Source organism: Natrix helvetica (assembly GCF_964273705.1).
Source record: "Natrix helvetica genome assembly, chromosome: 16".
Lineage (NCBI taxonomy): Eukaryota > Metazoa > Chordata > Lepidosauria > Squamata > Natricidae > Natrix > Natrix helvetica.
The window spans coordinates 9,732,729-9,746,060 of record NC_138563.1 but is presented as its reverse complement, the minus strand read 5'-3'; the positions used below and the strand labels follow the sequence as shown (position 1 = coordinate 9,746,060).

The 13,332-nt window shown below is 48.7% G+C and overlaps 1 protein-coding gene across 5 annotated transcripts in view; it reads right to left on the bottom strand.

Moving 5' to 3' along the window:
- Nucleotides 1-13,332, bottom strand: part of CDC42BPG (CDC42 binding protein kinase gamma) — a 101,987-nt gene that overhangs the window by 34,462 nt on the left and 54,193 nt on the right. For all 5 annotated transcript variants that reach the window (XM_081967813.1, XM_081967814.1, XM_081967812.1 and 2 more), the window contains exons 11-17: nucleotides 8,814-8,909; nucleotides 7,260-7,381; nucleotides 3,814-4,056; nucleotides 2,577-2,687; nucleotides 1,718-1,881; nucleotides 930-1,008; nucleotides 296-408 (exon numbers count right to left, since the gene is read on the bottom strand). In XM_081967813.1, the coding sequence (XP_081823939.1) occupies nucleotides 296-408; nucleotides 930-1,008; nucleotides 1,718-1,881; nucleotides 2,577-2,687; nucleotides 3,814-4,056; nucleotides 7,260-7,381; nucleotides 8,814-8,909 (928 nt within the window). The remainder of the gene's footprint in view (nucleotides 1-295; nucleotides 409-929; nucleotides 1,009-1,717; nucleotides 1,882-2,576; nucleotides 2,688-3,813; nucleotides 4,057-7,259; nucleotides 7,382-8,813; nucleotides 8,910-13,332) is intronic.

Genomic DNA, 13,332 nt, shown 5'->3' with positions numbered 1-13,332 from the left:
CAAACGTTCCGGTCGCAATTCTGGTCATAAATCGAGGACTAACTTCAATTAATTTCCATAAGTTAAATTATAATCTCCCCCCTTGCATCTTGCTCTGAACTACCAATCCCAGAATTCCACTGGATGAGATTCAAAGGGGAGGGGCTTGGTCCCAGCCAATCTGGAGGGCGCCAGGTTGTGGGGGGGGGGGGAAGGCTGCCCTAGATGCTGGGCTCCTTTCAGAGAGAAGAAAAGACACTCCGTGTATCCTCAGAGGCAACCTTGCCAGTGCAAACTCTGGAGGGGATTCCCTCACCACTTCAAAATGTCGGCGATCTGAATCTCCCAGTTGGCGAAGGTGGCTTTGTGGACTTCAGATGTGCAGCTCCCTGGTCCCGGGTGCAAGGCCTCGTTGCCCCGAGAATCCACCTGTTGCAAGAAGCAGATTGCAGCCTTTAAAAGAATACAGTGGGGGGAGGGGGCTACAGCAAGAGTTCGAGTCCCACTGAATCACAACAACTCGGCTAATGCAGGGCTCGGCAACCTTAAACACTCAAAAGAGCCGCAAAGGTCCTAACCGGAGCCCCTCCATTCCATTCTGGAGACAACCGGAAGTCCACTACCACCCCCACCATAGAGTCTCCTCCTAGCACCCCGTGCTTTTTCCTCCTAACCGAAAGCTCTATCGATTGTGCAGCCGACTGGCGACAGGGAGCCGCAGCAGAGGGATGATAGAGCCACTTGCGGCTCCAGAGCTGCAAGTTGCCGTCCCCTGGGCTAATGCATCGGACTTTCTCAACCCAGAATTCCTCACCGGGTTTGTTGTGGAGCAAAGTGGTGGGCAAGCACCCCATTTAAGCTCCTGGAGAAAGAGGGAGGGAGGGTGGGGAGGGGAAGGAAGAGGTAATTTGGGAAACCATAAAGTTCCCTGGAATTCGATGCACATCTACCTGGTCACTGGAGGGCCACGGGCTGCAGCTGTTGCTCATGGTCGCTTGGCCTCCTCTGTTTGGCTCCATATTTTCACACCTGGAAAGAAAAAAAAACACCCCCATTCATCATACAAATAGCCCTCAACATACGACCGCAACGGGTCTCCAACTCCAAAGTCTCCAACTTTGGCAACTTTCATGACTTGTGGCTGGCTGGGGGATTCTGGGAGTTGAAGTCCACAAGTCTTAAAGTTGCCAAGGTTGGAGACCCCTGGCAACGGTGATCACAACTTCCATCTCTAAACAATGGGGCTATTAAATGAGTCATCACATGACCACACCCAATTTCACGGTTGTTGAGGGAAGCACACAGTCGTTAAGTGAATCCTGCTTTCCCCTTTGACTTTGTGTCAACTCGTAAAGTTGCCGTGGTGAGGAAAGAGGGAAGCACATTCCACGCATATCTTCGGCTCTCAGTCGGATCTCAGATTATTACAGCAGGCTTGTGAGGCGTGCACCTCATTGGAGGATGTGATTTATGACACAGACTGAAATTATGGCAAAGTTCTGGCATAATTCAAATGAGTCTTAGATCTGACTGCATTAGGGTATTGCAGAAATGGTGCTTCTAATAAATAATTGGTTTTCTTTTGAAACTTGGCTCGAGGCTCATGAATCAATTAGGGCATCTTTCGGAAACCTGACACTTTACTTATTGAAAGCCAGCTGCCAATATGATCAGTGGTCCCGGAACACCTCCTCCCTTCTCTTGCCAACCTCGCATAGAATCACGTTCTGCCGCTCACCGCTGCCTCCTGGCTTTCTCCAGCTGCTCCTGCAGCTGGGCCACCTCCTCGGTCAGAGCCTCAACCTGCCGTCCCTTGGCTTGCAGCTCCTCCTTCCACGCCGCGCAAGGCTCCGGGCGTCTCCTGGAACTGGACCGCTTGAAGAGGGCCGTGCTTGGCTTTGCCTGCAAGAGGGCCCCGAGTCAATGCGGCACAGTGGCTATGCCAGGGTTGCCCCCCTCCCTATCCCCCAGCTACAGTGTGGCAACACTGAAGCGTGCAAGATGACTTCGGTCAGGTCAGCTTCAGGATTGACAGGCTAATGCCGCCGTTAGGACTAAGGCAGGGCTGGAAGGCTACCAGTTAGCACCAATTCACGCGAAGCGGTAGGTGCGAGCTGTGAGCCATGGAATCGTCGGAAGCTTCCCCCCCCCCCCACTTTTCAAAGCATTTTTTCCCCTGCCCATTTGCCCGAACTAGCAGGAAAAAAATTATTGTAAAAGTGGGAAAAAAAGGTTCCATGACAATCAGCTGTGAGTCGTGCGATTGTGGGAAACTTCCCCCCCCCACACTTTTTAAAGAATTTTTTAACTGCTTATTTGCCCGAAACAGTAGTTTAAAAAATGCTTTAAAAAGTGTGTGTGGGGGGGAAAGGTTCCCACGATCGCATGGCACCGCTGAACCTTTTTTCCACTTCTTAAAACATTTTTTACTACCAGTGCGGGCGAATAGGTAGTAAGAAAATGTTTTAAGAATTAAACAAAGTTTGGCCATGCCCACCCAGTCACATGATGCCAAGCCACGCCCAGAGAACCGGTGGTAAAAAATTTTTACATTTCACCACTGCATTAAGGCTCTCCGGTTGTCTGCACAGCCCTACCCGCAGCTCCTCCACCTCTTCTTTCAACTTCCGCATTTGCTGCTCCGCTCTCTCCCGTCCCTTTCGCTGCTTGGTCACCTCGCCCACCAGGTTTTCGATCCGGAGCTCCAGCTGCGGGAAGAGAAGAGACTTTTCTCGTGTTCTGCAGGAAAGGTAGTTTATGGGGGAGTATCTTGTCTAATCCTCAGCCCAGAAGCTGCGGAAGGCAATCTGGGATGCTTCTGGATGCCTCCTTGAGGTGAGGCCCTGAGCCCTGAGCGGCCCGCCTACCTTAAGTTTATAAAACTCTGCATTCTTCTTTTTAAGAAAAATGTGATAATTGTACGGAGTTAGATGCTATGCAGCCATAACAACATTCTTTCTAGAAAACCCAAGGTCATCCTTTGTCTCTGTGCCTCTGCACCTGACCGGAACTGGATGGATGGAAGCTGCCAGCGTGGTAGTAGGAGATTGGATCATGGGATGGACTTGTGGGTATGGGGAAAAGATCCTGAACTTTCAACTGGGTGGGGAAAACCGGGCAGATTCGGGTTTTCCCAGATGTGCCAACGTGGCTCTCTTCATCAATTGGAACTTTGGGGAATCCTTTGCCTTGGACTCTGATTTGCTTTTGGGTGCTATTTGGAACCCTGGCAGTAAAGATTTCCCCTGTCCAGTCATGTCTGATTGTAAGTGGCGCTGCGCATCTTCGTTTGCTAGGCAAGGGAGCCAGTGTTCTCCGAAGACACTTCTGAGGTCATGTGGTTGGCATGAATTTATACCGAGGGGGTGCATGGAACCCACTGAAAAGGTACCTATAGGTGGTCCTTAAAGTATGACCAAAATTGAACCCCACATTTCTGATCTAAGCGAGATCGTTCTTGTGAGTTTTGCCCCACTTCACGGCCTTAAACAACTAGCCACAGTTAAGTGAATCAGCGCACTTCTTAAGTTAGTAACCCTTAGTAAACAGGGAATAAATACCACTCCCTTTAACAAGGATGATGTCGGCTAATTGGGTAATGAAACATTGGCAAGAAAACAGCACCAAGGGCCCCTCAGCTCAATCCTGAGTGACAAAAATTCTCCTTGATTGGATGGAAAATCCCTTCTCCAAAGGGCAGAAAATACGTCTCTTGCCCAGGGTGTTAATCTATGCAGAGCTCTTAACATTCAGAACAGATGGGAAAGACTCCAGTGAGGAGGCTATGCATATGTGTGTGCGTGTGTGTGAATGCATTTGCAGAGAAGAAAGTACCTCCTTGCGTCCACTCTCAGTACGGGCCAGCTCCTTGCGCAGCCCTTCTACCCGTCGAGCAGCAGCTTCCGTCTCCTCCAGTCGCTCCCGCAGCAGGCGCGAGTGCCGCAGCAACTGGGCCTGCAGCTCCCCACACTTGGCCTCGGCACTCTGCAGCTCCTCTAGTGTGTCCTGATGTCGCTCCTGCTCCTCTTGCAGCTCCCAAGCCTGAGCCTGTAGCTGCTCCTGCAGCTCGGTCAGACCCTACCGGGAGAAGAAGACGCCATCAGCACGGGACTCGGCTGCGCGGAAAGTTCCCCCTGGGTTGCCAATACAGGAACCAGGCACTGATGGAGCATCGACAGCCATACAGCAGGCTCCATCTGGGATGCCAAGCGGTTAAACACATCGGCATCAGGAGCCAACTGAGATAATACCATACAATCCAATACCAGAGTTGGAAGGGACCTTGGAGATCTTCTAGTCCAACCCTCTGCCTAGGCAGGAAACCCTATACCGTTTCAGACAAATGGCTATCCAACATCTCCTTAAAGACTTCCAGTGTTGAGGCATTCACAACTTCTGGAGGCAAGCTGTTCCACTGATTAATTGTTCTAACTGTCAGGAAATTTCTCCTCAGTTCTAAGTTGCTTCTCTCCTTGATTAGTTTCCACCCATTGCTTCTTGTTCTACCCTCAGGTGCTTTGGAGAATAGTTTGACTCCCTCTTCTTTGTGGCAACCCCTGAGATATTGGAAGACTGCTATCATGTCTCCCCTAGTCCTTCTTTCTATTAAACTAGACAGACCCAGTTCCTGCAACCGTTCTTCATATGTTTTAGCCTCCAGTCCCCTAGTCATCTTTGTTGCTCTTCTCTGCACTCTTTCTAGAGTCTCAACATCTTTTCTACATCATGGCAACCAAAACTGGATGCTGTATTCCAAGTGTGGCCTTACCTATGCATTTTCTATTATGGGAAAATGGGAGGGGGGGATCGTACGGAGTTAGATGATATGTAGCCATAACAACATTCTTTCTAGAAAGCCAAGGTCATCCGTTGTCTCTGCACCTGACCAGAACTGGATGGATGGAAGCTGCCAGCACGGCAGTGGGAGATGGGTCATGAGATGGACTTGTGGGTGTGGGGGAAAAGATCTTGAACTTTCAACTGGGTGGGGAAAACCGGGAAGCTTTCAGATTCGGGTTTCCCTAGATGGGCCAACATGGCTCTCTTCATAAAGTGTAACTTTGAGGAATACTTTGCCTCGGATTCTGGACTTATTTTGGGATGCTATTTGGAACCCTACAGTATCAGAGTGCCAAAATAGTATCAGTAATGGAGACTTTGCTGTTTCCTGGCTGTGACAAATGAAGCAAACATTATATTTGTAATTTAGACATACATTTATAATATTTTAAATTTTATTTTTACAGAGCTTTTACAGTCCTCTCTAAGCGGTTTAAAGAGTCAGCCTCTTGCCCCCAACAATCCAGGTCCTCATTTTACCCATCTCGGAAGGATGGAAGGCTGAGGCAACCTTTAGGAAGGAAGGAGGGAAGGAAGGAAGGAAGGAAGGAAGGAGGGAGGGAGGGAGGGAGGGAGGAAGGGAGGGAAGGAAGGAAGCACTTAGACTTATAAACTGCTTCACAGTGCTTTCCAGCTCTCTCTAAGCGATTTACAGAGCCAGCCTCTTGCCCCCAACAATCTGGGTCCCCATTTTACCCATCTCGAAAGGATGGAAGGCTGAGGTAACGTTTAGGAAGGAAGGAAGGAAGGAAGGAAGGAGGGAGGGAGGGAGGGAGGGAGGAAGGAAGGAAGGAAGCACTTAGACTTATATCCCGTTTCACAGAGCTTTTACAGCCCTCTCTAAGCGGTTTACAGAGCCAGCCTCTTGCCCCCAACAATCTGGGTCCCCATTTTACCCATCTCGGAAGGATGGAAGGCTGAGGTAACCTTTAGGAAGGAAGGAAGGAAGGAAGGAAGGAAGGAGGGAGGGAGGGAGGGAGGGAGGGAGGAAGGAAGGAAGCACTTAGACTTATATCCCGTTTCACAGAGCTTTTACAGCCCTCTCTAAGCGGTTTACAGAGCCAGCCTCTTGCCCCCAACAATCTGGGTCCCCATTTTACCCACCTCGGAAGGACGGAAGGCTGAGGCAACCTTGAGTTGGTGGGACTTGAACTGCCGAACTACTGGCAATCAGAAGTAGCCTGCAGTATTGCACTAACCATCGCGCCCCCCACGGCCCTTCATTAAATGTTTTCTATGAATGTTTGTTGTCACTAGGGGTGGGCTTATTATTTTACTATTTATTATTTTATTATTATTTCATTTATTTTACATAGTTTTCATATCTGTGTAAGCCGCCTCGAGTTGCCATGTGCGAGCGGGCAATGTTATAAATTTCCTAATATAAATAAATAAATAATAAATAAATAATAAATAAATAAATAAATAAATAAACAAACAAACAAACAAATAAATAAATAAATAAATAAATAAATAAATGGGCACCGGTCACTCGTTCCTCGGTCATCTCTCAGCTGGATTACTGTAGTGTGCTCTACATGGGGCTACCCTTGAAGAGTATTTGGAAGCTGCAACTAGTACTGAATGCAGTGGTACGACAGTTCTGGAAGTCCTTAAGGTGGTGTGTTATAACACCGCTGTTGTGCAAGCAATGTTGGTTACCATTTTTTTTCTGGGTCCAATTCCCATGATTTTAATTTTAATTTTTCTTAATGTTAACTGTTTTCAAATTTAGCTGTGTGCCATTTTGTAAGCTGCCCAGAATTGCTTTACCAGTGTGATGGGCAGCATATTAATGTAATAACTAAATAAAAAATGAAAGCAATACCTTCCAGGACACCTGGCCTTTCCTTGAAAGAACAAGAAACCGGGGAAGGCAATCCTCTGTGTTTACACCGCCTGGCCAAATACGTTTAGGAAAAACAGACTCCCAAGGATTCCTTTGGATGGGGGAAGCAGAGATTGGGGTTCACCCCACCAGTTCTGAGTACGTTGCCCATCAAACTCAAAACAGGATAGAAACAGGAATGTGATCTAGTCAGTTTCAAAATCCTGTCTAGACAGTTAGCAAACTCAAGTGGCCAGTCCTGCTTGCCAGAAAGTGCATTTTTCTTAAGGCTGCTTTGAATAAATGAAACGAATAGTTTATGCCTCATTTTGCCCAACTTGGCAACTTTTAGACGCTGGACTTCAACTCTGGATGTTGAAGTCCAGCATCTAAAAGTTGCGAAGTTGGATAAAACGTGGTTTATGAGTGGAAGAATAACTGAAAAGCTGAATTAGCCTATATTGCCCCTTTATGCTCCTCAGGCATTATTATTTCAATTGGTTGCTAAATCTCCTGATTGTTTGATCTCAAGATCTTATGGTCAGATCAATCTGATTTCATTTCCTCGACTGCAGTCTGGGAAAACCCTCTGGGGGTGGGGGGGTCTGTATACCTGGAGAGCATCCTTCTTCTCCTGTTCCAGAAATGTCACACGGTCCTCCAACGCCTTCACTTGACCCAGGACAACGCAATTGTGATACTCTTTCTGCATCTTGTCATTCTCCAGCTGATTTTCTGCCAGGCGGGAGGGAGAGAGAGAGAGAAAGGGAGGGAGAGATAGAGAGGGAGGGAGAGAGGGGGGGAAGGAGGGAGAGAGTGGGATGGAGAGAGGGAAAGAGAGGGAGAGATAAATGTACATAGAGAGGGGGGAGGGAGGGAAAGAGGGACAGAGAGGGACGGAGAAAGAGAAGGAAAGAGGGAGGGAGAGAGAAAGGGAGGGCGAGAGAGGGGGAACGAGGGAGGGAGTGGACAGGAGAGAGGGAGGGAGAGAGAGAGGGAAAGAGAAATATGTGTATATAGAGAGGGGGGAGGGAGGGACAGAGAGGGATGGAGAAAGAGAAAGAAAGAGGGGGAGAGAGGGAGGGAGGGAGAGAGGGAAAGAAATATGTGTGTGTATATATATAGAGAGAGAGGGGAGGGAGGGAAGGAGGGAGGGAGAGAGAAAGGGAGGGGGAAGAGGAAGAGAAAGAAAGGGGAGAGAAAGAGGGGGGAGAGAGAAAGAGAAAGCGGGAGGGGGAGAGAAAGGGAGAGAGAGAAAAGGGAGAAAGAGGGAGAGAGAGAAAGGAAGATAGGGAGACAGAAATATTTACATATAGAGAGAGGGGGGATGGAGAGAGAGAGGGAGAGAAAGGGAGACAGAGGAAAAGAGAGGGAGAGAAAGAGAGAGGGGGGGAGACAGGAATATATACATATATATAAAGAGGGAGAGGGGGGATGGAGAGAGGGAGAGAGAGAAAGAGAGAGAACCTTAGTATCTTCCTTTCAATGGCCAACCTACACAGAGCATCCAGGGTACAGGTAATCCTCGACGTACAGCCATTTGCTTAGTGACCATTTGAAGTTATGATGGCAATTTAAAAAAATGGTTGACGAAGCCAAAACAAAAAATACAAAATGTAAATAGAATGGTGATATAAATAATTAATATTATTCTAAGTGTTACTACTATTATAGGACAAAGTAAAAGCAATAGGAAGGCAAAGCAGAATGGAGAACTAGAAAGGCTAAATATGAAAGCCAATACAGAAGGCTGTAGAATTACTTCACATTGTTATGTATGTTTTGTGTTTTGTTGTGTTTTTCTTTCTGTTTTTAAACATTAAAACGTTCAATAAAAACTATTTTAAAAAAACACAACAAAGTGACTTTTTTTGGCAATCATAAACAAGTGGTTTGTTACTAACTTCTTTTGGGGTGAATTTTTTTTTTTTTTGGAGTTCTCCTACAGCTTGAGATCACTTGGTGGCCTCCCATCCAACCACTAACTTAATCAAATCCCTTTTAAATTTAAATTTAATTAATTTTTAATTCTCAGCTTAGGTAAAATTGATCAAATGGATCTATTACTTGGAACCTGGACAACCAATCATTGTTCCGGACAGTAAAAGGATCCAGAAAGAGGCTGGCTTCCCCCCCCCCCCTTCACAAAATAATATTTTATAACTACCTGTCAATTGTTTCTTCAAAGTAGCCACCTCGTTTTGGAGACTTCGGATCTCCGCGTCCTTGGCTGAGGTCTTAGAAGGAGATCTCCCCAGAGAATCTGCGCAGGATGAGTGCAAGGAGAGGGTAAGAGATTTCCCGTGGATTTCTCGATAGCAGCAGTCCAGAGAGGATAGTCTTACTCAGTGGTGAAATTCATTTTTTTTACTAGCGGTTCTGTGGGCGTGGCTTGGAGGGCGTGCAGGGGAAGGATACTGCAAAATCCCCATCCCCTCCCCACTCCAGGGGAAGGATACTGCAAAATCTCCATTCCCTTCCCACTCCAGGGGAAGGATACTGCAAAATCTCCATTCCCTTCCCACTCCAGGGGAAGGATACTGCAAAATCTCCATTCCCTCCCCACTCCAGGGAAAGGATACTGGAAAATCCCCATTCCCTCTCCACTCCAGGGGAAGGATACTGCAAAATCCCCATTCCTTTCCCACTCCAGGGGAAGGATACTGCAAAATCTCCATTCCCTTCCCACTCCAGGGGAAGGATACTACAAAATCTCCAATCCCTCCCCACTCCAGGGGAAGGATACTGTAAAATCTCCATTCCCTTCCCACTCCAGGGGAAGGATACTGTAAAATCTCCAATCCCTCCCCACTCCAGAGGAAGGCTACGGTAAAATCTCCATTCTCTCCCCACTCCAGGGGAAGGATACTGTAAAAACTCCATTCCCTCCCCACTCCAGGGGAAGGATACTGCAAAATCTCCATTCCCTTCCCACTCCAGGGGAAGGATACTGCAAAATCTCCAATCCCTTCCCACTCCAGGGGAAGGATACTGCAAAATCTCCATTCCCTCCCCACTCCAGGGAAAGGATACTGGAAAATCTCCATTCCCTTCCCACTCCAGGGGAAGGATACTGCAAAATCTCCAATCCCTTCCCACTCCAGGGGAAGGATACTGCAAAATCTCCATTCCCTCCCCACTCCAGGGGAAGTATACTGCAAAATCTCCATTCCCTCCCCACTCCAGGGAAAGGATACTGGAAAATCTCCATTCCCTTCCCACTCCAGGGGAAGGATACTACAAAATCTCCAATCCCTCCCCACTCCAGGGGAAGGATACTATAAAATCTCCATTCCCTTCCCACTCCAGGGGAAGGATACTGTAAAATCTCCAATCCCTCCCCACTCCAGGGGAAGGCTACGGTAAAATCTCCATTCTCTCCCCACTCCAGGGGAAGGATACTGTAAAATCTCCATTCCCTCCCCATTCCAGGGGAAGGATACTGCAAAATCTCCATTCCCTCCCCATTCCAGGGGAAGGATACTGCAAAATCTCCATTCTCTCCCCACTCCAGGGGAAGGATACTGCAAAATCTCCATTCCCTTCCCACTCCAGGGAAAGGATACTGCAAAATCTCCATTCACTTCCCACTCCAGGGGAAGGATACTGTAAAATCTCCAATCCCTCCCCACTCCAGGGGAAGGATACTGTAAAATCTCCAATCCCTCCCCACTCCAGGGGAAGGATACTGCAAAATCTCCATTCCCTCCCCACTCCAGGGGAAGGATACTGCAAAATCTCCATTCCCTTCCCACTCCAGGGGAAGGATACTGCAAAATCTCCATTCCCTCCCCACTCCAGGGAAAGGATACTGCAAAATCCCCATTCCCTCTCCACTCCAGGGGAAGGATACTGCAAAATCCCCATTCCCTCCCCACTCCTGGGGAAAGGATACTGTAAAATCTCCAATCCCTCCGCACTCCAGGGGAAGGATACTGCAAAATCTCCATTCCCTTCCCACTCCAGGGAAAGGATACTGCAAAATCTCCATTCCCTCTCCACTCCAGGGGAAGGATACTGCAAAATCTCGATTCCCTCCCCACTCCAGGGGAAGGATACTGCAAAATCTCCATTCCCTTCCCACTCCAGGGGAAGGATACTGCAAAATCTCCATTCCCTTCCCACTCCAGGGGAAGGATACTGCAAAATCTCCATTCCCTTCCCACTCCAGGGGAAGGATACTGCAAAATCTCGATTCCCTCCCCACTCCAGGGAAAGGATACTGCAAAATTTCCATTCCCTTCCCACTCCAGGGGAAGGATACTGCAAAATCTCCATTCCCTTCCCACTCCAGGGGAAGGATACTGCAAAATCTCCATTCCCTTCCCACTCCAGGGGAAGGATACTGCAAAATCTCCATTCCCTTCCCACTCCAGGGGAAGGATACTGCAAAATCTCGATTCCCTCCCCACTCCAGGGGAAGGATACTGCAAAATCTCCATTCCCTTCCCACTCCAGGGAAAGGATACTGCAAAATCCCCATTCCCTCTCCACTCCAGGGGAAGGATACTGCAAAATCTCCATTCCCTCCCCACTCCAGGGAAAGGATACTGCAAAATCCCCATTCCCTCCACACTCCAGGGGAAGGATACTGCAAAATCCCCATTCCCTCCCCACTCCTGGGGAAAGGATACTGTAAAATCTCCAATCCCTCCGCACTCCAGGGAAAGGATACTGCAAAATCTCCATTCCCTTCCCACTCCAGGGGAAGGATACTGCAAAATCTCCATTCCCTCTCCACTCCAGGGAAAGGATACTGCAAAATCTCCAATCCCTCCGCACTCCAGGGAAAGGATACTGCAAAATCTCCATTCCCTTCCCACTCCAGGGGAAGGATACTGTAAAATCTCCAATCCCTCCCCACTCCAGGGAAAGGATACTGCAAAATCTCCATTCCCTTCCCACTCCAGGGGAAGGATACTGGAAAATCTCCATTCCCTCCCCACTCCAGGGAAAGGATACTGCAAAATCTCCAATCCCTTCCCACTCCAGGGGAAGGATACTGCAAAATCCCCATTCCCTCCCCACTCCAGGGGAAGGATACTGCAAAATCTCCAATCCCTCCCCACTCCAGGGAAAGGATACTGCAAAATCTCCATTCCCTTCCCACTCCAGGGGAAGGATACTGCAAAATCTCCCTTCCCTTCCCACTCCAGGGGAAGGATACTGTAAAATCTCCAATCCCTCCCCACTCCAGGGGAAGGATACTGGAAAATCTCCATTCCCTCCCCACTCCAGGGAAAGGATACTGCAAAATCTCCAATCCCTTCCCACTCCAGGGGAAGGATACTGCAAAATCTCCATTCCCTCTCCACTCCAGGGGAAGGATACTGCAAAATCTCCATTCCCTTCCCACTCCAGGGGAAGGATACTGCAAAATCTCCATTCCCTCCCCACTCCAGGGGAAGGATACTGCAAAATCCCCATTCCCTTCCCACTCCAGGGGAAGGATACTGCAAAATCCCCATTCCCTTCCCACTCCAGGGGAAGGATACTGCAAAATCTCCATTCCCTCCCCACTCCAGGGGAAGGATACTGCAAAATCTCCATTCCCTCCCACTCCAGGGGAAGGATACTATAAAATCTCCATTCCCTCTCCACTCCAGGGGAAGGATACTGCAAAATCCCCATTCCCTTCCCACTCCAGGGGAAGGATACTGCAAAATCCCCATTCCCTTCCCACTCCAGGGGAAGGATACTGCAAAATTCCCATTCCCTCCCCACTCCAGGGGAAGGATACTGCAAAATCTCCAATCCCTCCCCACTCCAGGGAAAGGATACTGCAAAATCTCCATTCCCTTCCCACTCCAGGGGAAGGATACTGCAAAATCTCCATTCCCTTCCCACTCCAGGGGAAGGATACTGTAAAATCTCCAATCCCTCCCCACTCCAGGGAAAGGATACTGCAAAATCCCCATTCCCTCTCCACTCCAGGGGAAGGATACTGGAAAATCTCCATTCCCTCCCCACTCCAGGGAAAGGATACTGCAAAATCTCCAATCCCTTCCCACTCCAGGGGAAGGATACTGCAAAATCTCCATTCCCTCTCCACTCCAGGGGAAGGATACTGGAAAATCTCCATTCCCTCCCCACTCCAGGGAAAGGCTACTGCAAAATCTCCATTCCCTCCCCACTCCAGGGGAAGGATACTGCAAAATCCCCATTCCCTTCCCACTCCAGGGGAAGGATACTGCAAAATCCCCATTCCCTTCCCACTCCAGGGGAAGGATACTGCAAAATCTCCATTCCCTCCCCACTCCAGGGGAAGGATACTGCAAAATCTCCATTCCCTCCCACTCCAGGGGAAGGATACTATAAAATCTCCATTCCCTCTCCACTCCAGGGGAAGGATACTGCAAAATCCCCATTCCCTTCCCACTCCAGGGGAAGGATACTGCAAAATCCCCATTCCCTTCCCACTCCAGGGGAAGGATACTGCAAAATCCCCATTCCCTTCCCACTCCAGGGGAAGGATACTGTAAAATCTCCATTCCCTTCCCACTCCAGGGGAAGGATACTGCAAAATCTCCATTCCCTCCCCACTCCAGGGAAAGGATACTGCAAAATCCCCATTCCCTCTCCACTCCAGGGGAAGGATACTGCAAAATCTCCATTCCCTTCCCACTCCAGGGAAAGGATACTGCAAAATCCCCATTCCCTCTCCACTCCAGGGGAAGGATACTGCA